The sequence below is a fragment of the Amblyomma maculatum genome, unplaced genomic scaffold (assembly GCF_055883805.1).
Source record: "Amblyomma maculatum isolate TAMU_Amacu unplaced genomic scaffold, ASM5588380v1 scaffold_16, whole genome shotgun sequence".
NCBI lineage: Eukaryota > Metazoa > Arthropoda > Arachnida > Ixodida > Ixodidae > Amblyomma > Amblyomma maculatum.
In genome coordinates, this window is record NW_028146741.1 from 1206562 (window position 1) to 1230372 (window position 23811).

The 23811-nt window shown below is 46.5% G+C and overlaps 1 protein-coding gene across 2 annotated transcripts in view; it reads right to left on the reverse strand.

The window, feature by feature from the left end:
• LOC146171894 (uncharacterized) overlaps positions 1-23811 on the reverse strand; it is an 86742-nt gene that overhangs the window by 38310 nt on the left and 24621 nt on the right. For both annotated transcript variants that reach the window (XM_084586258.1, XM_084586259.1), the window contains 3 exons: positions 11598-11657; positions 6272-6658; positions 3032-3172 (listed from right to left, as the gene is read on the reverse strand). In XM_084586258.1, the coding sequence (XP_084442384.1) occupies positions 3032-3172; positions 6272-6658; positions 11598-11657 (588 nt within the window). The remainder of the gene's footprint in view (positions 1-3031; positions 3173-6271; positions 6659-11597; positions 11658-23811) is intronic.

Below are 23811 nucleotides of genomic sequence, written 5' to 3' on the forward strand. Positions count from 1 at the left end.
GAAGCAAGTTGAAGCCAGCGGCATGCAGCATTGTTTACTTAAGTTATATAAGCACACTACAACGGGCAACGACATGGAGAAACACACACAAGTGTCTGAAGCAGCAGCAATGTCACCGCTAGAAAAAGTTGCAGCCTCCCCGTTCGCGCCACTAGGATAGTATTTTAGTTCACTATACCTCGTGCGGAAAACACGACTCCCTGCGCTGCCGGTGGCAAGTAATATAACCCAAAAGACGTTGTCACCCTACAGATAACAGTTGTGACCTTCAGAGCTGTGATCGCTTCCGATCAGCACGCAGCAAAAGCGGAGCGAACGCGAAACTTATCGAGGCCTGGCTGTCGACGTTCAGGGTCGGTTTGGCGTAATTTCGCTGTTAGTGCTAAAGTCTGGAGAGCTGAATTCGTCTTCCGAGTCATCACGGCTACTGTTCGCATCCAAAAACGAGCTTTCCGATGCATCAACTTCAGCGGAATCACGAATTCGAAGTGAGAGACCATCGATAGCGGGCTATCGATGAGAATAAGAGCAGTCAGGAAAGTGTTTCGCATACTGAAGACCATACTGAAGCACAGTAATAACATGGAAGAAACGACAAATTAATGCAATTGCGTCCCTTTCTCGTCTCATTCATGTATTACACTCGAACCCGGATATATCGAATTTCGGTTATATCGAACTCACGAAATATCCCCTTGAAAATCCCATGTAAAAGTATAGGAAAGCCGCGTCATATATCGAACTCAGTTTCACCGGTTGTTCGATATATCGAACTCCGCACCACGCACTGGAAAGCGTGCCGTTCCCAAAGACGATCGCATCACCCTCGGCCGTTTGCCGCGTGACGTTTTCAAGCCGCGCGCGGAAGTAATGAGAGGGAACAGTTCGGCTAGGGCAGCGCCGCGCCCATTCCCCAAAAGCGCACGCATTTGCGGTTATCATTTCCCGCACGCCAGCACGTGACAAGTTTGCAAGCTATGTGCGTGAACGAACCAGAGAGAACCGGTGGCAACGAGAAGGGAAAAGAGCGATAGAGCGAAGCGCAAGGGTATGCCCATTCTTTTGCCGAGCTATCTCTCTCCCTCTTTCCCGGCCTTCGTTCACAGTAGCACGCGCTACGCATGCGCCAAGCCAGCTCAGCCCGTTTTCAGACAGAACGTCGGACGCTTTCCCCAGCGTGTGTTGCGAACCCTCTGCGCACAGCGGCGCGGCTGACGTGGCTATGGCGCCTGCAGAAGTTAACAAGCGGCAGATCTTTTTTTTTTTCGAGAGTAGTCTATATTTATCGTTGTGCTGTACGCGCGGCGTAGCGTAAGATATGGCGTTACAAAGCAGCTTCTTGTCTTTTTTTTTTTTTTTTTTTTTTTTTGCGGGAGTCGTTTATTTTTGCATGTATGAATTAACGAAAGTATGCGGTCAGCTGCGATCATGACACCGGCTTTTAGCATTTTTTGCTTCAAACATTATTTGCAGCTACTGTATCACGCTTCCCAATATTTTGTGGCAGTGTCGCTTACCGCGGCGTGATAAATCGAACTAGGCTTGTGCAATCAAGCCATCACACGGGCAGTTTGCCAAGTTTGCTCCCCACTGCAGGAGCTATAAAAAGATCATTTCCCGCACGCCAGCACGTGACAAGTTTTTTGACAACAGATAAACACGGGACGTTATCGCTGCCCAGCATCTTGGCCCGCTGCCAAGAAATGAGCTGTGGTTGAGACGACCGAAACGAAGTGCGACATGCAAGTGAAAACGCTGGCGATTTCTTCCGCGGCCACACAGAAACCTTGTTTGGAGCTGCCGCGGTGGCTCGAACAGCAGAGGGATGCAGCTCCAAGTTGGAAATTTTTTGCGCTGTCGCTGCCGCTCGTCGCTGAGATCGCTTAATCGCTTGCATGTGAGCGAGCTGGCCGTAACGCTTTTTTTTTCTTTTTTTTCCAAATTCTCGAGGGCAAAATTGAAGGGTGGGTTCATTATGCGAGTGAGTTGATTATGCGACAAATGCGGTATCGTTTTTTCGCATCGTAAGTGCTGTCCCAAGCTGATTTCTGTATATCGAATTATCGATATATCGAACTATTTCGTGATCCCCTTCGAGTTCAATATATCCGGGTTCGACTGTACTGTGCCATAGTCACCAGTATGCAGAACGAACTAGCCAGCCACTATGCCCTTTATAGACGCTTGGTGATCTGCATGAATATCTCACTGCAATTTATATTTTCCAGAGTTGCTGTGGTGGCAAAAGTGCACATTCAGAAACTCTCACAGGCAGTGCTGCCTTTCTTTCTACAAAGCAATTTTCGGAAATTCTGTTTTGAAACAACATGCTGAACTGACAGCTCCTATAGCCATCGCTTATGTTTTGAAAGTGGAAGTATTAAAACTTCTCTTTGCGCGAGATGGCAAGCCTAAATTTTATTAAATGATTTGATTAAAAATGGAGACCTCAAGAAAGACAACACAAACATATAGGCGCACTCACTGTCAACTGGCATTATAGCCGGAAGATCACATCCAGTATCAAAAAGAAACATTTACTGGTTCCTCAACGCCAAAAGTATAGCGTTGTTCAATATGAATGGGAGAACAAGCAAGTTGCACTGAGACAAGTCTTTTGGTTAATTCTTTATAAGAGTTGAAAACGACTTTTGGATATTATACGCCAAGAGAAAACTACTAGTCAGCAAAGTGAAAAAAGTGTGCTTTTCCCACATAACTGTGGAGCAGTCCCTAGCTGAATGCTCAAACTTTCTTTTTTTTCATACTGGAGGACCCATCACAGCTACAAAATAGAACACTTGTCTTCCCAATGGTATCAGCATGTTATGAAAAGGTTTTTGTCACTGAGCATACAGCATTAAACTGCAGTGCATGCTTGCTTAAGAATTAAATGGGGGCAGCTACTAGAAGCGTTAAAATACAACACATAACCACTTGAGAAAGGTAGGAGACTTCAATCCCCTAAACAAAGCCAACAGTTAAATTGGCAGCCAGCTTGAATATGCAACCAGCAGAGACATGCACTCACCAAGAACACAACACAGTCATCATTTGTCCACTGGGCTGCGTTCTTGTGGTACCAGCCGATCTGGAAGATGCCGTTGGCACGGTCAACCCACTGCAAGCGCTCACCAAAGGTGCCACTGTCCAGGTGGGGCAGCAGGAAATCCTGCACAGTGGCACATATAGTCAGGACACTGTATGTAACCTAATCACTGGTGATTTATACCTATAAGCAGCCAAAACAAATTTTAAAATTCCAGCCCTTTCATGCAACAATTGCAATAGTTTCAATGGAGCTTGTCCAAGCCTACAGACAACTAAGTTTGCCACGATGATTGCAGGGGTCCCTGAAAAACGGGGGCTTTAGAAAGTGGCCAAGAAACGCGAGACAGAGCCAACAAACTCGAGGGGTGCAGCACACGTGCACTGGTCAGTCGGAGAGATGGCATGAAGATCACATGCCAGCTGCATGCCTGTTAACCGCTGGCACTAGTTTTCATAGCTGCCCCTAGATGATGCGGCAAGCGAACGCGTGGCCGATTTAAATACACTCTGGTGGGTGATTAAAATGAACTAAATAATGCATTTCTTCAAGTTTTTTTTTTATTAAGCTTCTTTAAGCATCTTTAGTCATGTGAATCCAGCAAAATGCTTCATTTGAGCGTCAAATTTTTAATTTTTTGTTTCGTTATACAATTCCCATAGAGATAAAGCATGGCTCAACCAAAATTTTTATTTCACTTCGTTCTGTCCGATAACTCCCTACCCTCGTGTTCAATATAACAAGGTTCTACTTTATTTGCTCATTTTCATTTTTTAGTTTTAGGCATGTACAAACAGGCAATTCTCAGATCAAAGCGAATATGATGCAGGTAGTTACCGTGCTCAAATAATTCTGGAGTGAAGCAAATCGTTTGCAACTGCATATGTAGTAGCAAAAAAAAAGAAGAGAGACATACTAGTAGTTCACTGCAGCCCACTAGCATACACTGAAAGATTTGTTTTTTTATTGTGAAAGCAATACTACTCGCACTTTCAAGCCTTCATGTGACCCGGCCGCAGTTACGTCTTGCCCACGTGACGCTGTGACATCACACCCCACGTGACACACGGGCAGGCAGGAGCTGCCAACTTGGGTCTCTCGTTTCACATGGGACTATTATGTCAGAATCAGCCTGCTAAGACCCTGGCATTCACATTACCCCTATAGGCCACTAAGGCACGTTCATATGGCTTGGTTAAAGCGGGGCTTTATATGTGGGCTGAGGAAGAAGAAAAAGAGAAGAAGAAGAACGCTCGGTCACCCGCAGCTAATGCTTTCACTCAATATTTGGTTCAGCAGCGTTAAACCCTTGTAATTTTTTTTCTTTTTCAAAGACTTGCATTGTGGCATAGAATGGGGCTGTCTTTAACTCAAAGTAAGTTGAGTATTCTACTGGTCTGCAGGATTCACTAAGGCAAATAAAATTTTGAATATAACCAAAGGGAAATGTGCCCATCAGTGCTTTATCAGCAATATGCCACAGTGATCTCAAGCCTTTACTACATAATTCTTCATATTGCCCCCTTGTACTGTGCCGAGTGGTGCAGAGGTGACCTGAAAGGAAATGATGTAGCCCTCAAGCTGTCGCATACTGGCTGCCATTACTGTTTCTTCTGCATGGCTCCAGGTATTAAAGCACGTCTTTCCAAAAGGCATATGACAAAACTGGGAGGACACCCAAGCTCCACTTTTAACAGTATGATGTGATAATATGACAAGGTTAATTGCATCCATCTGTTGCTCCTCTTGCGGAGCCTCATTTTCACATATCCACTGTGCTACTTAGCTTATTTGCAGATCCCTTAATTTGTGGTTTTATTGCCTGGCACATATTCATTACCACACAGTCATAAGCTAGCTGATTATATAAAAATTTACTCGAAACAGACACCTATAAATCCCCACTTTAACCAAACCCTACGTAATATGTCCTGGAAGGTTTGATTTCCATCTCACCAACCCATCTAAGGCAAAGCCCGAGCTGGCAGCTTATGCCATGTCAGATGATGATGCAATGTTGCTCAATCAAAATGACCAATCAGAAGTCAGCCATGCCACCTACCAGCCACCATGTACCAGACCCATGCCCATAATCTTTTGCTCACAACATCGACGACGCCGAACTTCTTTTCTTGCAAAATAGGGTCCTTACCACTACCACATTAAAATGCCACTGCTATGAAATATAAAGTTTGTTGACAGTTTTTCTTCTTGATGCTAAAATTTCGGACACACCACATCAGGTCACACATCCCACAGAGAGAGTTCAGATGGATTGTAACTTGTTCCATAAATCTTGCAAACTTACTTAATCATGTGACCGAGCTGTGCACACATGACCATGCACTTGCACCACTGCTGGAAGAGGCTACAGCCTCAGTCTTCCGTTACTCGAAAGTCTAAAGGTGTCAGAGGGAGAAAGGTACACAGACGTTCGAAGCAACGCCACCAAAGCAAAGCACAGGACGCATCTTTCTACTGAGGGCACGTTTTGATGAAACTATTCTGAGATGATTCATTTCCTTTACGGTAACACCACAAAAGAACCAGCCCCAAAGGAGAGCTTTCTTCAGGCCCTCTGATAGGTTCATTGTGTCTTTTCTGCGTCTTCATTGTCTGGGCCCTCCATATGGCTGGCGTATTTGCTTTTACTTCTCGTCATCCCTCATTGTGCCCTTGTTAGAACAGCACAGTCGACAAAAGCAGAGTTTGTGAACACAACCATCACACCTTGTGTATGACATGTGCCAATATCCAGAGTGATGCAATAGTGCACAAGTGTCGTCTGAGCGAGCACAGAGCATTGGCTGCTCCTTCCGCCTTATTTTACAAAAATTCAAGGTCTGAAATACTTCGAAAATATTCAGGGTTTACACTGCTATCCGCTTTAAAGCCTGAATTGAATACCACATTATTCACTTCAACACCCAAAATTCATACAACCCCAGCATTTTTTTGTACATCGTGGTAATCGTTCTGCAGTACTCCACAGAAAAACTATGCTGTACTTTCATATCATAACATGCATCTAGACAGTATTGCTACTCACATTTGAATGTAATCATTTATTATCCGCTTCATTTTGTTTGGACCTCTTTTGTATCAGGGTGCCAATGCTTTCTACTATGCAATGCACTTAACTGAGGGCATTTTTATGGGCACGCTGAATAAATAAAAACCACAAAAACAAAGTGCTGGCAGAACAAGGTGACACACCCTCACCTGCATCAACCTAGGCCCTTTGCGAGCCTTCTGGAGTTTGCCACTGCGACTTGACGATGGCATGTCATATGGCTCATCGACATACTCTTCATCCAAGCTGTCGTCAGGGTATGAGGACGGATATATGGTGACCTCAGTAGATGAAGGCTCCTTCACAGTCACGGTGAAGGTGGTCCCTGGAGGCATCAAGGGCTGCGACTCTCTGCCGTCGCCATCATCCGCTGAGGGCGAATAGGGTGGCACAGTGACATAGGTGATGGTCTGATTGCCCGCCACCGTGGTGCCTTGTGTGTGATGCAGCGGCGGTTGCTGGCTCAGCTGGAGGAGTGGCAGTGCCGCTTCCACGGCTTCCATGGTCGCCTTCAGTGCCATCGGATCCTGGCCGGCCTGAGTCATACACCAGAGTTCAGGGAAGGTGAGGATACCTCCCAGCTAGGCCACAAAGTAAAAGAGGAAGCGGTGCTGATACTGTCATGCATAGGTCACATGATCAGTGTGCACAATGCGTTCAGCACTTTCCCATGCTTCCATGCTATTTCCCAGCAAAATGCTAACTCCAGCGTCTCCCTTATTTCAATGAGCACCTGATTTTCACTGTTCACTAGAATAAATATGTGCAAATACAGTAAAAGCTCGTTACATCAAACCTTGTTCATTCGATTTATGAGATAGTTCGAACTACACTGCTTGTTGCGGCCAAGCTCCATAGAGGTCTGTGTACAAAAAGTCCGTTAATTCCAATGCGAGTCGGTTCCGCTACGGATAATTCAAACTATGCAGCACCACGTCTGGGAAGCCTGGCGCACAGCACATGGCCAAAGAAACGCCTCTGCGATAAGACGGCATAGTTAAGAAGCTGCGCGCATCCTAAATGGGGACAATTATAAAACCAGATAAAACCATAAAAGAGTGGGTAAAGCATAACCCATGACCGATGCGGCGGCCGGCAGCGCCAGGGGTTTAGGGGGTTGGCAGACGTGATGGCAACTGCTCTGTTTCGCGTGACCTCCGAGACTTGCAACTCAATGCTCGTGAATTCGACCCTCGTTAATTCAGAAATACGGATAAATATTTCTGTCAGCGCGGCTCCAGCAGACACCCATGTATAGATAGCTATGACATCAGACGGGCGCTACGGATCTCGCACCAGTTAGATTAGGCCGCGGCCAGTTATGACTGCATGGTATCATAAGCGATCATCAAAATAGCGCTCCTCAAACCTAAACTACATGTTGTACAGTTGACCGCGCACTTCCGACGTGCGCGCAATGACAAATATAATGAAACACGAACGGCCTCATCCAACACTACCTTAATAGGCCGACTATGTTTCAATTTCACTTTTATGAGTTTCGCGCTGCTGTCCGCGGCAGGCCACGCACCAGCCAGCTAGCCGATCGCAGTTATGCAGTGTTTTGGATAGCAGGCTTTTTACGCGCTTCCGTCGCGGTTTTTGCTCCCAAGGCATGCACTCGTCAAGTGGCATTCAGTGCGTCGCGCAGTGAAGCCTCACACGTGACGCAGGCTGCTTGTGAAGGAACAATCCCACTACCGCGTCGCACTGTGAAGGATGAGTGCCGAAGAAGAGTGAAGGCTAGAACTTTAGCCAAGGCCACTGGCACTCTGCCAAATTCGCCTCCCTCCCCATCTACATCCAACCTCCCCCCCACACATTTAAACACTAGATACACGCACTGCGATGTTATCGCTGCGCAGCATCTTTGTGCACTACCAAGAAATGAGCTGTGGGCTGCAACGGTGGCAGCGCGAAACGAAGGATGCGTGAAAGACTAAAGCTTTTTTTTTTTTTAATTCTCAGCGGCAAAAGTGGCGGTTGAATTTATTATGAGTCTGAGTTCATTACGCGAGTGAATGTGATAATTTTACTGAAATGCAAAGGGTTTTTGTAAGGTCTTTAAGTATTTCAAACATCAGACATTTCACACTTTTTTTCCGGTCCTGTGAATTTCGAATTAACGAGCTTTTACTGTAACACAAAGAGTAGGGTGAAGTAGTTGGGCCAGAATCTACAAAATGGCAACTGCCAGAATGAAAAGACACATAGCGACCATACTGTGATGGCAATGCAGTACAACTCTGATATATCAAACCCGGATAATTCGAATTTTAGTCACATCGAACTCACGAAATATCCCCTTGAAAATCCCATGTAAAAGTATAAAAAAGCTGCGTCATGTATCGAACTCAATTTCACCGGTCGTTCGATATATCGAACTCCGCACCACGCATTCAAAGCTGCAAAGACGATCGCATCACCCTCGGCTGTTTGCCGCGTGACGTTTTCAAGCCACGCACAGAAGGAATGAAAGGGCACAGTTCGGCGACGGCTGGTCTAGGGCAGCGCCGTGCCCTTTCCCCAAAGGCACGCGCATCTGCGGTGATAGTTTGCCGCGCGCGATAGAGTGAAGCGCAAGAGTGTGCCCACTCTTCTGCTGAGCTTTATCTCTCCCCTCTTCTCTCTTTCCCAGTCTTCGTTCGCAGCATGCACTTCACATGCGCGAACAAGCCAGCTCAGCCCCATGGCAGACGCTTCCTCCAGTGAGTGTTGTGAACGCTCTGCACATGGCGGCTGATATGCGATGCGCATCTCGTGTCGTCGTGCTCAACGTGCATAAGCTATGGCAGCTGCGAACACCAACAAGAGGCAGATTTCTTTTTTTTTTGCCGGGAGTCGTTTATCCTTGCTGTCGTGCTGAATGTGCGGCGTAGCGTAAGCTATGGCAGCTGCGGACGTTACAAAGTTGTAGTTTTTTTTTTTTTTTTGCAAGAGTCGTCAATTCTTGCATCTATGAATCAACGAAAGCATGCGGTAAGCTGCGATCATGACACCGGCTTTTAGCATTGTTCGCTTCAAACAGCATTTGCAGCTATCATGCTTTCCAATGATCTTGTGGCAGTGGACTACGCCCACCCCAAGCGCGCCGTGATAAATTGAACCAGGCTTGCGCATTTAAGCCATCACGGGCACTCTGCCAAGTTCGCTTACTGCCACCGCAGGATCTATCAAAAGTATAGTCAAAAGATAAACACGGAATGAAGGTATCGCTGCGCAGCATCTTGGCGCGCTGCCAATAAATGAGGTGTGGATGTGACAGTCAAAACGGAGGGACGCACTAACGAATGTTGTATTGCGATAGCAATACTGCGCCAGGTTTCGAGCCGTCGCGTATCCCCGGCGGACGCCACGCTTGACCTTGAACAGCCGAGGAGCTTTTGCGGCGATGATACTTAAAAAATAAATTAATAACATTGTCTCCCACCGGGGAATCCCCAGCCCAGTGCTTTACCACTGCGTCACGCCTCGGATTGTGAAACGCTCTTCATTTATCCCCTTGTCTACAAAGATAATGATAGTGAGATTCCCCGAGTGACAGATACTGCGCCTTTCCTTTCCTGTAGACAAATTATAGAACGCTGGTGAACTTTAATGCGTTCAATGAAATGCTGGTTGTGTTTGACAAGGGGCGTGCGATGTACCGTTGCGACAGGTCATGTCGTCACAAGGCGATTAAGAAGAAGAAGAAGATGGTAACTTATGCTCGCGCTTCATACTCTTAAAGGATAAGCTTAAGTGTCCCCAATAATGTAGCACCTTACACTGATAGGGCATGATAGGGGAATAATGTAGCAGGCAAAAGAAGCTTCCGCCCTTGCTATCGCAATTCAACTATAGGGTTAACCAGAGTGCTCGCCTTGTTGTCTTCCTTCATCCCGGTAATTTTTTCGCGCTGTTCTACACAATGGATTACCAACGTGCCCAAGCTTCTGTTTTAATGTTAACCAGAGTTAAACCACAACAATTTTTTTATGTAAATAACGAATCGGTTATATAATTGCTATGGCCAACACAGTGGTTGCTTCAAAATTTAGGTTGGCCATCCCAACAATTTGTCCCTCCCCGGAATCCAGGCTTGATTTCGTCCGAGCTTAACTACAATTGGTGTGAACCTAAACCGACTGCGAACTGAGTTGTGCTTTCCCAAGTTGAGTGAGCCACCTACAATTTTTGGTATGCCTACGCATTCTCTGAGTGCGAGAGTTACGTGCACCTCCAGAATTTTGTTTCCACCTTGCCTCAATAGTTGCAGACGGATCAGCAGTTGACATGCATCGTCTGTCTCTCTTGAAGCACAGTTTGTGCACTGAAAACTTCTCTAGTTCTCGAGCTTAAAATGAAGTCCCGGCACTCGTAAGTGCGAAAGCTGTGCAGCACCTGCAAGCGAGGGGGCTTTATTTATATATATATATATATATATATACATAAAGCGGCGACTTCTGCCTTTTGGTCTTAGAACATTTTTTGAGGGATATTGGTAACTGTCATATGTTGTCTTGTTGAACTCCGGCGATTTTTGTGGGCTTTCGACTGTAATGCCGGTACAAGATCTAACATGGTTTCAGTTTTGTGTTCTATTGTAACATGCATGCCATTTTGAACACTCAATCTAAGTGAAAATGGTTATCACAAGTAGTGAATGACAAAAGGAAACCTGAAGATGACACTTAGTGCAACGGGCTTATGCTAGTTTCTTTCAGCACACATTTCAATGACCAAGGCATGAGAGAAGCTAGCAATATGTTAACAATGACTCAATACCAGATTTGGTGGCGATGATAAGCATTTGTCTATGAGAAGTGCGGCTGGCCAGCTTTTAGCAAGGCATGATAAGTAGTGTGGCAAACTAGGTGCACTGAACTGCTTTTATATTTAAAAAAAGTAAGAGAGATGTGTTGATACATATACTTTAGAGTCATGTAAGGCAAACATTAGTCATAATAGAAGGTGTGATAAAAAAAATATCAATATAAGCATTTAACAGCTTTCAGAAAATGGCCTCACTATATCCATGCCTCCCCACCCAGACATCTGAGCATCAGGAAAATGCAGGGTTTATTTATTTTGCAATGATAAGAGAAATGCACCAACAGCCACTGCCATGCCACATTTGAAGTGGTGTCAGGGGGATGATCTCCTTCGTGCTCTTCACCAATCACGGAAGTGCAAAAAAATGTTTCCATCACATCTGGGCACAGCTGCCATGGAGCATGATGTGATAAAATCTACAGCAGTTATTATAAATGGCAGCAGTGGTAACCGTAGGTGACTTTTCACGCACAAGCAGTTCAATGAGCTACAGCATTTGAAATGCCGCCACTTTTCTGCTCCCCTTACAAAGATTTTACGCTAGCAGAATTAAAGACACCGAAAAACAAAAGGCGTCCATTTAAACCCCCTCCCCATCAAAGGTCACCAAGTAAATAAACAGCGAAAGCTTTCAGTAGAGCACATAATCTTTCTACATACCTCAGCATCCACAACATTCATGACGAGACGATTCCTGTCTTCAGAATCATGCGCTGTTTGCTGAAACATGAGAGAACCAGGTCATGTCAGGTGAAGGAGAAACCCACCCAAGAAAAGGAAAGGAAACACAAAGAAATGCATTTAAATTGTCTTAAAAGGAAATTGAACAGCTCTTCTAAAGATAAGAGCTGAAATAGCTCTTTGATGTATTTTTTTCCTCCTTAACATGAAAATGATACACAAACTGGGCAAAACATTCGCAAGGAGCTCTAACCAAAAACTTATGATTTCAGCCTCGCCCTAACTGTTCACTCTCGATGCCACCCGAGACTGAAGACGACTAAGATGGCATCAGCATTAAGGGGGGACACAGCTCTTTGCAGCCGAAAATCGGTCTAAAATCGATTCTTTTATTTCTTCATTTTCGCGCTCCAGAGACGTTTCCGCAACTAACAGAAAATTTAGATTGAAAAATACCGCCTATTTCGCACGTTACAGCGCTCCAAAGTTGCGAATCTGAACGTTTGCCCCTTTAAATTGAGGTCAAATCGCGCCGAGTTTTGATCGGCCGCGGATCGAGAAATGCGCGCTCCACCAGCATCATTTAGGTCTCGTTCTAAAGATCGTGATTCAGGCTATACCCATACTATAGTGCCTAGAATATATTCTAGGCACTATACCCATACCACGATCAGCGTCCGCGAGCGAACACCCGAAGCGGAAAACAAAGGGACAAATTTGCGCGAAACTGCTATTGGTCTAAAATCGATTTTTTTATTTCTTCATTTTCGCGCTCCCGAGACGTTTCCGCAACTATCTGAAAATTTAGATTGAAAAATACAGCCTATTTCGCACGTTACAGCGCTCCAAAGTTGCGAATCTGAATGTTTGCCCCTTTCAAATCGCGCCGAGTTTTGATCGGCCGCGGATCGAGAAATGCGCGCTCCACCAGCATCATTTTGGTCTCGTTCTAAAGATCGCGATTCAGGCTATACCCATACCACGATCAGCATCCGCGAGCGAACACCCGAAGCGGAAAACAAAGGGACAAATTTGCGCGAAACGCGCGCTGCTATTGGGCTCCGAAAGCACGTGACCCCACACGACCCCTTTTGGTTGGCTGCCGGCGTCGGTTGATTTGCGGCTTGGCGCCATTTCGAAAAGGTCGCGTAGTTAGGCCTAGCTGGTTTAGCGACATTCCATCGTCACGACCATGGCGTAAAACAGGGAAAATTTAGGTTCGAGCGTCATACTAGCCTAAAAACCGAAGAAAGAGAGAAAAGAGGCGCGCCGGTGACGCGGCATCTTGTTATCAGCAATCGGCGACGAAGCGCCGACGCTCCGCGATGGGCCGATAAGGGCAGCTGATGATGCTGGGCACGACAGATAGGAGAGCGAACGATTTCCTCGAGGAGATTCCTGCCGCGTGCGAACATCGGAATCACGACGATGCAGATGAAAAAGTGATTAAGCAGTTTTCATGGGCGCGAAAGATCGAACACTCGGAAAAGTTAGTGGCGGCAGCGGCAATCGCGAAACGGCATCACGCACGGCATGCGGAATAGCAAACTTTGTCGAAATAAATTTGCGTCAGAGTTGCAGGGGCAATTATCTCGACAGAAAATGGTGCATTCACATTAAAACCAATCATAACTCATTTTATAGAGTTGCTGTTAGCCTTAGTAATTCAAAAATATGCCCAAAACGTTTTTCGCCGATTTCTCAAAATTGAATTTTGGACACAGTCAGCAGATTATTTCTGGTCCTGCTCTTGCTACAGTTATTTTCTTTCGGTAGAAAGCTAACCTCATGTATCTTTTGACACCAAGATAAATGTATTAACCATAGGGGAAAATTTACTGAAAAGATTGTCTTGGCCCCAAAATGGACCGCCTTTATTTTGAGTTTTTTTTTTTATGGTGAACTTTGACTCAAATTGGGATAGAACTTTAATTTTTGCTTTAATTCACTTCCCAACCATTTCTGATCATACACTGATATGTCAGACATTTGCCATAATTTAAATCTACATGTTTTGAAATGCTTTTCCTTGTTTTCTCAAAAACATCATTTTTGAGGGTGCTGCAATTTTGGAAGAGATCGATATCTCCGGTCCTGTTCTTGCTATTGCTATTATTATTATTTATTTTTTTTAGAGAGGGAACCCTGCCACTCTCATGAAACCAAGGTAAATGCAGTGACCACAAAGGAAAATTTACTGAGCAGGCTATCTTGTCTTGGGCACCCAAATGGACCTTTCCTTTCAGATGTTTCCTATTGCACAAGTTTGGCTCAAATAGGCATAGGCCATTAAGTTTTGCTTTAGATCACTTTCCACTTGTTTCTGATCTTGTTGTCATATCAATTGTCAAGTTCGTGCCCTAAAAAGGAAAGGCGAGCGAGTGAAAGGACTGCAACGTGTGTGTGTGTTTGTAAGCAAACGGAGCGGCCGTGGCAGACGCCTCCTCCCTCTGTGATGTCCCAACTTGTGAGGCGGCCTGCGAGCTGGCGCCGCACGGACGACCAGCAGAAGAGCGTCGCTCCCGAAGAGATCCGATCTGCCTGCAACCATCCCCGCCGAGCCAGCGAGTCCGCTTCTGAGAATTCGACGGGCGCTGGCGGTCAACATTTGTAACGGGGGTGGAAGGCGTCTTCACCAGCCACAGCCACGGCGAAACGACGGGGGACGTGAGGATTCCCCAGGAGCCTGGCGAGGAGGAATTCGAGGGAGAGAACGACTTTGAAGCGTCCAAGCGACGCGGCAAAACGGGAGACTCATTTCGGGTGCCGTGACGAGAGGCCGCACCCTGACTGAAGTGAAGTTGTGCTGCAAAGTGTATATAGCGTAAATAAATTCTGTATTCTGCAATTAGATTGATTGGTCCATGTAATCGGGAGAGGAGTGAAATTTAAAGAAAACAACAAGAAGAAAGAACCTGATATTTAACTGGCGCAGTCGGCAAGGATCTTCCGATTTGAAGCGGACCGGCCATCGGATCGACGGAGGCAAGACAACAAAGGAGACAGGGCTGAGCCATGAACCTCGGGCGCTGACCAGCGGGCCAAGCCATCTTCGGAGCACGACACAGGTTGGTGTCTGTAGGTCCCTCTTCCGCGGCGCACTATGACAACTGTGGGGCATAGTTTGCGGGACCGTAGCGGGGAAGGATGGGGCCGGGGTGCTGGAGATGGGCAGATGGAGCTGGTGGCGGGCGCAAAGGTAGGGGGCAGCAGCGGAGGCTCGGGGTTGTCGTTTGCCGACGAGATGGCGCGGTTAAAATTGAAACTGAAAATTGCAGAAATGAAGTTGGCAGCAGCGGTTTTGCAGTACGAGGAAGCTGTCAGGGCAGCGGCGGCCGGCAAGAAACAAGCGGCGAGTCCAGAGAAAGGGACGGGCATTGCGGAGAGTCTCGAAGAAGGTCAGAGAGCGGAAAGTTTGGACCGCAGACTGGTAGAATCGAAAGGCGGCAATGAGGCCGAGGTTGAGAAGGAGGGGGCAGTTGTTGAGGTGTTTGAGGTGCGTTCTGGCGAAACAAAAGAAACCAACGTAAACACGGTTGACACTGCGCTTCGCGATGCTCAGAACAGCACGCCGGCATCTGAGGGAGATGCTGTTCAGAATGTCACAAATCCGGAGAGGGAAGAAGCGACACCCGTGGTGCGCGTAGGAATGACAGCTCGGGATGCGGGTTGTGACGACGGTGAGCTATGTGCTCAGACAGATGTGGCTGTAACGGTCATCGCAGCAGAGCCAGACGATGGCGACAGTGCAGAAAGAGGGCACTGCGCGCATGACAGGGCTGCAGAATTCAACGGATTCATGCGTGAGCTAACTGGCAGCGGTACGTCGAACGAAACGGAGGACAGCTCGAGCGCGTGCGTTCACGGTGAAGCTGCTGCAGAAATTTTGCTTGAAAAGGGAGATAAAGTCGCAAGTCAATCGCCCGATCCGCGGGCAGCACGGCAGTCGCGCCGGGCAAAAATGGGGCGGGCCTCGATTGATTGCGGGCGGACTGGCCACAAGGGTGACCGAGATCCTCGTCAAGGGAAGAAGCCCATATTCCCCTCAATAGAGAGAAACGTAGGCAAAAAGCGCTTCGATCGGAGCTTTTGCGAGCGACGAATGAAGTCCGGTGCGTGGACAAAGAGCAGGACGCGGAAACACCAAATTGCCAGAAAGGGCGCGACCTTGGAGACGATTCGTAAGAGGGACACGGAACCGACTGACCGCCCTCCGCTGCAGGGGGTCGGAGGCATCCCGCGCCTTGCCTGACGCGCTGCCGACGCGTGAGCACCAGCTCCGTTGCTCAGGGGGAACGAGGACCCTTTTGTTTCCATTTTCGCTTTAGCTTTTGTAGTCATGGTGCGCCGGAGAGGGACCAAGGACACCAGCCGCACACTGGTGTTGTGTGAGATGTGATGCGTTCCAAGAAGCCACGCATCACAGTGGCGGTGGAGGTGTCAAGTTCGCGCCCTAAAAAGGAAAGGCGAGCGAGTGGAAGGACTGCAAAGTGTGTGTGTGTTTGTAAGCAAACGGAGCGGCCGTGGCAGACGCCTCTACTGTCCCAACTTGTGAGGCGGCCTGCGAGCTGGCGCCGCACGGACGACCAGCAAAAGAGCGTCGCTCCCGAAGAGATCCGATCTGCCTGCAACCATCCCCGCCGAGCCAGCGAGTCCGATTCTGAGAATTCGACGGGCGCTGGCGGTCAACATTTGTAACGGGGGTGGAAGGAGTCTTCACCAGCCACAGCCGCGGCGAAACGACGGGGGACGTGAGGATTCCCCAGGAGCCTGGCGAGGAGGAATTCGAGGGAGAGAACGACTTTGAAGCGTCCGAGCGACGCGGCAAAACGGGAGACTCGTTTCGGGTGCCGTGACGAGAGGCCGCACCCTGACTGAAGTGAAGTTGTGCTGCAAAGTGTATATAGTGTAAATAAATTCTGTATTCTGCAATTAGATTGATTGGTCCATGTAATCAGGAGAGGAGTGAAATTTAAAGAAAACAAGAAGAAGAAAGAACCTGATATTTAACTTCAATCATTGACACAATTTACACCTACATACTGTGAAATATTTTTCATTTTCTCAAAACTGCAATTTTGAGGATGCTGCAATTTTGGAGGACAGATATCTCTTGAACTATTTGTGCTGCAGATCTCATTCTTGTCTTGTTAGAAAGAAAAACTCTTGGACAGTGCAATAGGACTAGAATATGTACAGTTGTTATGCGGCAACATTTACAGAATTATCAATTTTAGGTGCCAATTCGGGCTTTTAGACATAAAACTTTGACTTTGTGTAACTTTGGTTCCAATTCTTCTAGCACGTTAATTCATGGCTAGCGGCACTCTATCATCCTTCTAGACCACTTTGGCAGGCCTATTCTCATCATGCCATAAAGTGTTTAGTAATTAACTCACCTCCAAATGAAGAACATGAATTAGGTAATATTTCAAAAACTATTTTATCTACAAGAAAACTAATCCGATATTTGAAATCGGCATGCAAAATATATTAACCCTGCAAGTTTCAATCAGATCCACCCATAAATAAGGAAAAACGTTTTAAGAGGGGTGTCCCCCCTTAAGGGGGGACGCGGGTCTTAAACTGGTCAAAAATAGGCGAAAAATTGATTTTGAGAAAAACGCATTTTCGGAATGTTTGTACCTTTGAGCACTAGCCTTCAAAATATCAACACTGAATTCGGTCGGGAAATACGATAAAATCGACTTTTAAAACGCCACGGGAGCCTCGAAATGGCCAAAAAGAGGTGAAAATTGTTCGAACTTCCCGCGCGCGCCGCGGGTGAAGCAGCCGGCAGGTCGCCGCCATCTTGGACTTGTTTTGAAGTTTGTTTCTTTGTGCGCATTTTGCGGCATCTCCAAATGACGTCGCTTAAACAGAACGACCGCCGTCGCGGGTTTTCCGAAAGCCGTTTCCGGTCCGCTGATTGGCTGGAGCGCGCGCTCGCGAAGCGAGCCCCTCGTCTCGCGCTTCCCATTGGCCAGCGCGACCGACCTGCCATTTTTTTTTTTTAACGTTCTTCGTCGTAGCTGCTGCTCCGCTCGTTTATGATGCGCTTTCGCGATCTTATCAGTCGTTCCCGCATCTGGTGCTGGTCTTTAAACGTAGCTTGGTGGACGTAGCCGTATCAGGAGTGTATTGAAAACGGAAGCGCCTAGCGAGTGCGCGTCGAAGAACGAGTACGGCGGCTGCGCTGCCAGGGTCGCGCGGCGTGTTCTCGACCTAGCTGCAGCACGTCCGGCGGCATATAATCGTTTGCGATCGGTTCAGAGGCGTCAAAGATAACATCGATAGATTTAACTGTTCAGCTGATACTCATGGCCCCTACCAACGCTACCACTTCGTTGCTTTTTATCGCGTCGCTTCAGACGACAGGCGAGCCTGACATGCCGTCGCCGGTTTCGTTCTTTTTTTTTTTTTATTATTATTATTGCCGAAGTTATCGCGTCGCTGCGATCAAGGGGTGTGAAAGTTCGAGCTTTAGCTCCAGCAAGGGACCCCGCGTGCGGCCCTGCATGCGCTGTACAGCAAAGTTTCATTCTGGAACATTAGCCAATTTATTAGGTCATTTTAGTATGCCGCTGTGTTCTAGCCTTCAACTTTGTGCAAGTTTATTAATATTGCAAGACCGTTTTATCGTAATTTTGAGTATTTGTTTGCCTTGAAGGGCACTGCCACAGGCATTTGAAGTGGTAAATTAAGCTTCTCACGCTGGTTCTAGTGGCGGTATATTTAGACTTTGTGGCAAGCTTTTACCAGTATTTGGGGAGGGTACTATTATATGTTTAGTATATAGCCTTTCTCATAAGAAACAAAGCCTCACAACGATTCCATTTATATTACCATAGCTGCAGTGTAGCAAAATTAAAGGTCTCAAAATGCAAATAAGTTTTTCTCAGTGCTGTTTCTGGACACTGCACTCAGCCTTACTGTGCTTTTTCTCTACATTGTCGCCGAGTGACAACGACAAATTTAGCATCACTGCAGTCATATTGAAAAGATCAGGGGGTGATCCAACACTTACATCACTCTATCGAGGTTTTTGCAAATTGCCATTTAAATAATATTGCATATCAAAAAATTTTGCTGATTTTCTAATGGCATACACTACCTTGGCCATGGGTAATGGTGATAGCTTCAGTTTTAGTTGACATATTCAAAATCCAAAGACAGTTTTGGAAATGGGAAGAGCATGACATTTTTGGTGAAAAATATCACAGTGAGGCTACTGATTGTTCAAGTTATAATATGTGGTCAAACTTCAAATGCCGTTTTCTCAGTTTCATATTTTTGGTCGATCTCTACAGTCTTACACAGGGTTTTGATAACTTCTTTTTAGTTCACACAAATAACTTTGGTACCATTTTCTTCAGAGAGAAATGAAGTACCCGATGACATTTTTAATTTTTTAGATTAGGCAATGGATAAATGTCAATTTGAGATTAGCTTAATGAGTTCGTTTCAAATAATGCAGCCTTTTACTCTCACCATAATATGTGAGGATAACGTGCCTTTTTGAGGAAAACGAAGGATGTCATCGGGTATGGGAAGACTTTGGCTATCAATCCATGTAATTAAAAGCAACAAAATGCAATGAGAAAGTTCATTAAAGCTGCGTAAGAAATTCACTAATTATGCTCTGGACTTTGTTACATAACTTTTGATCTAAGACCACCAGCTCAATTGTAATCACATTTTTGAAATCAGGAGAGAAAACCACATCTGTGTGCAAAGTTTCATGAAATTCTAGCCATAACTAAAAAAGTTAGTTTTAAGACCCTCGTCTCCCCTTAAGCCGCATTCATACTCTGACGTAACACGAGCGTGCACACGACGCGGCGTCACAGTGGCCAAAGCGAGACCCTCTCAATTCCAATGGCCCGCAACCTCCAACGTGTTTGGCGACTTCGGCACACTCTAACCACTATCGCACCAACTTGCAGCATGTGCCCATTCCATGTCGGACGCACCAAAGCCGCCAGCCCAGGATATCCCAAAACATACCACCCACGCCTCTGACGTAGACTGCAGAGCGCGCTAGCAGAAACTACTGGGACACTGCTTCATGAATTTTCCGACAGGCAGTGTGCTGGACAAATGGCGTTCTGCACATGCGCGCTGCGCCAACCGTATGGTACGGGTCTACGTCAACACGGCTGGAGTGTAAGGGGCTGAGTTCTCACCAGGCCCGGTGTAGCCAACCTGACGTTTCCAACCATGACCGCTGCTCACCCGCACACAGAGAAAGCAGCAGAAAACAACAGAGCCTTTAGTCCCTGTGCCAGCACTTCCGGCAGTCATAAGCGACATGCCCTCTGCTGTGCTGCATCGGCAGCTCTCATGACAACAAATTCCTTGATTGTGGACTTTCTTTTTTTACCATTTCCCGGGGTGTCTGGAGCTGCATGCATGCTTGCAGGCCCTTGGACACGGCAATACCAAATATGAGTGACACTAGAGGCCGAATGCAGTGCTGTGCTTTGGGTATTGCTTATTATGTGTGTGCATGTTTGATAGCCTTTTGCAACAGAGACTGCAGATAACTAAAATGAGAAAGTAGGATGCCACTGAAAGCCGCCTAGTGATCATTTTCGAAAGTCTGCCCCCAGAAGACAAGTTGCCGCTGCTTATCCACTGCTGTAAAGATAGCCAAGATTTGTTGCTGCATTTTTTCGCGCTCAAGACCCATCAAATGAGTTGAAGACAAACCACCATAATAATCTGCACCATTGCCCTATACAGTTGGTCCATTACAGGATTACATAGTAACCAACAAATTTATTTGCCTGTCATCATCATCATCATCAGCCTGGTTATACCCACTGCAGGGCGAAGGCCTCTCCCATATTTTTCCACTTAACCCGGTTCTGTGCTAGCTGCATCCACTTGACCCCTGCGAACTTCTTAATCTCATCCGCCCACCTAACTTTCTGCCGCCCCCTCCTACGCTTTCCTTCCCTTGGAATCCAGTTTGTTACCCTCAGCGACCATCGGTTATCCTCTCTTCGCACTACATGTCCTGCCCATGTCCATTTCTTTTTCTTAATTTCTACTAGAATTCCGGTAACTTGAGTTATTTCTCTGACCCACTCTGCACGCTTTCTATCTCTTAATGTTACCCCTACCATTTTTCGTTCCATAGCCCTCTGGGTTGTCCTCAACTTAAGTAGAACTCTCTTGGTTAGCCTCCACGTTTCAGCCCCATAGGTGAGTACAGGCAAGATGCAACTGTTGTATACTTTCCTCTTGAGCGATACTGGTAAGCTGCTAGTCATAATCTGCGAGTGCTTGCCAAATGCGCTCCATCCCAGTCGTATTCTTCTTGTTATTTCCTTTTCGTGGTCTGGATCTGCGGTTACTACCTGTCCTAAGTAGACATATTCGCCTACTACTTCCAGTATTTCGCTACCTAATGTAAACTGCTGTTCCTTCCCGAGGCTGTTGAACATTACCTTAGTCTTCTGCATATTGATTTTCAAGCCTACCTTTCTACTTTTTCTGTCTAGGTCATCAATCATTATTTGCAGTTCATCCCTCGAGTTGCTTAGCAAGGCAATGTCATCAGCAAATCGCAGATTACTGAGGTATTCTCCATCTACCCTTATCCCTAACTGCTCCCATTCCAAGTCTCTGAATACTTCCTCTAAACAAGCTGTGAATAGTACTGGGGAGATTGTGTCTCCTTGCCTAACACCTTTCTTTATGGGAATTTTGTTACTTTCTTTATGCAGAACTATGGTTGCTGTGCAGCCACTATATATATCTTCCAGCACTTTCACGTATGGCTCGTCTACCCCCTGATTTCGCAATGCCTGCATCACCGCCGAGGCTTCAACTGAGTCAAATGCTTTTTCGTAATCAATTAATGCTATGTGTAAGGGCTGGTTATATTCCGAGCATTTTTCTATCACCTGATTGATGGTATGGATATGATCGATAGTAGAGTACCGTTTCCGAAACCCTGCTTGATCCTTTACTTGATTGCAGTCTAAGGTTGTCCTGATTCTATTAGCGATTACCTTAGTAAATACCTTATATGTAACAGACAGTAAGCAGATTGGTCTGTAATTTTTAAGGTCCTTAGAGTCCCCTTTCTTGTGAATGAGGATAATGTTTGCATTCTTCCATGGTTCCGGTACCGTCGATGACACCAGGCACTGCGTATACAGGGTGGCCAAGTTTTCTAGCACGATATCCCCCCCCCCCCCCCCCCGTCCTTCAGCAAATCTGTAGTTATCTGATCCTCTCCAGCTGATTTCCCCCTTTTCATAGTTTCTAGTGCTTTCTTGACCTCGTCCTTCGTCACTGGTGGAACGTCTGACTGTTTTTCCCTACCGCCAATCTCATTACGGTCCTGACTACTTTGGCTACTGTAGAGATCTGTATAGAACTCCTCGGCTACTTTGACTATCTTTTCCATATTAGTGATGACGTTGCCCGCCTTGTCCCTTATCGCATACATCTGGTTTTTGCCTATGCCCAATTTCTTCTTTACCGCTTTAAGGCTTCCCCCGTTCTTTACAGCATGCTCAATTTTCTCCATGTTATACTTCCTAATATCGGCCACCTTGCGCTTATTGATTAGCTTTGATATCTCGGCCAATTCGATCTGGTCTGTTGGATTGGAAGCTTTCATACTGTGGCGTTTCTTAATCAAATCTTTCGTCTCCTTAGACAGCTTACCGGTATCCTCTCTAACTATCCTACCGCCTACTTCTACCGCGCACTCAGTAATGATATCTCTGAAATTATTGTTCCTTGCCTCTAGGGTAATGTCGCCATCCTCAGTTAGAGCTGAAAACCTATTCTGTAGCGAGATCCTGAACTCTTCTGCCCTCCCCCTCACCGCTAATTCGTTGATGGGTTTCTTTCTTACTAATCTGTTGCGTTCCTTCTTCAGATTTAGGCTAATTAGGGACCTCACCATCCTGTGGTCACTGCATCGCACTTTCCCGATTACCTCTACATCTTGCATAATGGCGGGGGTTGAACACATTATGAAGTCGATTTCATATTTAGTCTCTCCGTTTTCCATGTCCATTTCCGGTTCTTCCGTTTGCTGAAGAAGGTATTCATGATTCGTAAGTTATTGCGCTCTGCAAACTCAACTAGTAACTCCCCCCTGCTATTCCTAGAACCAATGCCATAGTCACCTACTGCCTTGTCTCCTGCCTGTTTTTTCCCTACCTTGGCATTGAAATCGCCCATTAGTACAGTATACTGTGTCTTTACTTTTCGCATTGCCAATTCTACATCTTCATAGAAGCTTTCAACTGCCTGGTCATCATAACTACATGTAGGTGCATAGGCTTGTACAACCTTCAGTTTATACCGCTTATTAAGCCTAATTGCGATGCCTGCAACCCTCTCATTAATACTATAGAATTCATCTATATTACCCGCTATATACTTATTGACAAGGAAACCTACTTCTAGTTGTCGCCTCTCTGGTAAGCCTCGATAACATAGTACATGCCCATCTTTCAGTACAGTATATACCTCATTCGGCCTCCTAACCTCACTAAGCCCTATGACATCCCATTTCATGCCCTCTAGTTCCTCTAACAGCACTGCTAAGCTAGCTTCACTAGCTAGGGTTCTAGCATTAAACGTTGCCAGGGTCAGTTTCCAATGGCGGCCTGTCCAGCGGAGCCAGGCTTTCTTAGCACCCCCTGCTGCGTCACAGGTCTGACCGCCGCCGTGGTCAGTTGTTCCGCGGCCGCTGGTGACTGAGGGCCGGGGTTTTATGGGGTTTTATGGAGCTTATCATAGGAGGTTGCGGCCAATTACTGCACCAGGGTGGCCAACTCCTGTTCTGGTGAGGGAGTGCGTTGCCGGAGGTGCTCACCGGCATCAGGTCGCACCCCAAACCTGTTCATGCAATTCCATCAACACGCGGTTTTTTTTTTTCTTTCATCCGGTGGAGAATTGCGTGGCACCGGGATTTGAACCCCGGTCCTCTTGCATGCGAGGCGGATGTTCTACCGCTACGGCACCGCTGCACCTTCTCTGGTTTTTGCCTGTACCGAAATGCAAATGGCAGCGAAGTTCGCAAAATTTATAATGGTGCACCGATCTTGCCGCAAACACTTTCCTATAGAAATAAAGAAAGAAATAACAGGAGTGACTAGAAGACATGAAGTGAGATCAAAAGTGCACTCTCGGTCATGCTGCCTGCCCAGCTGGGACA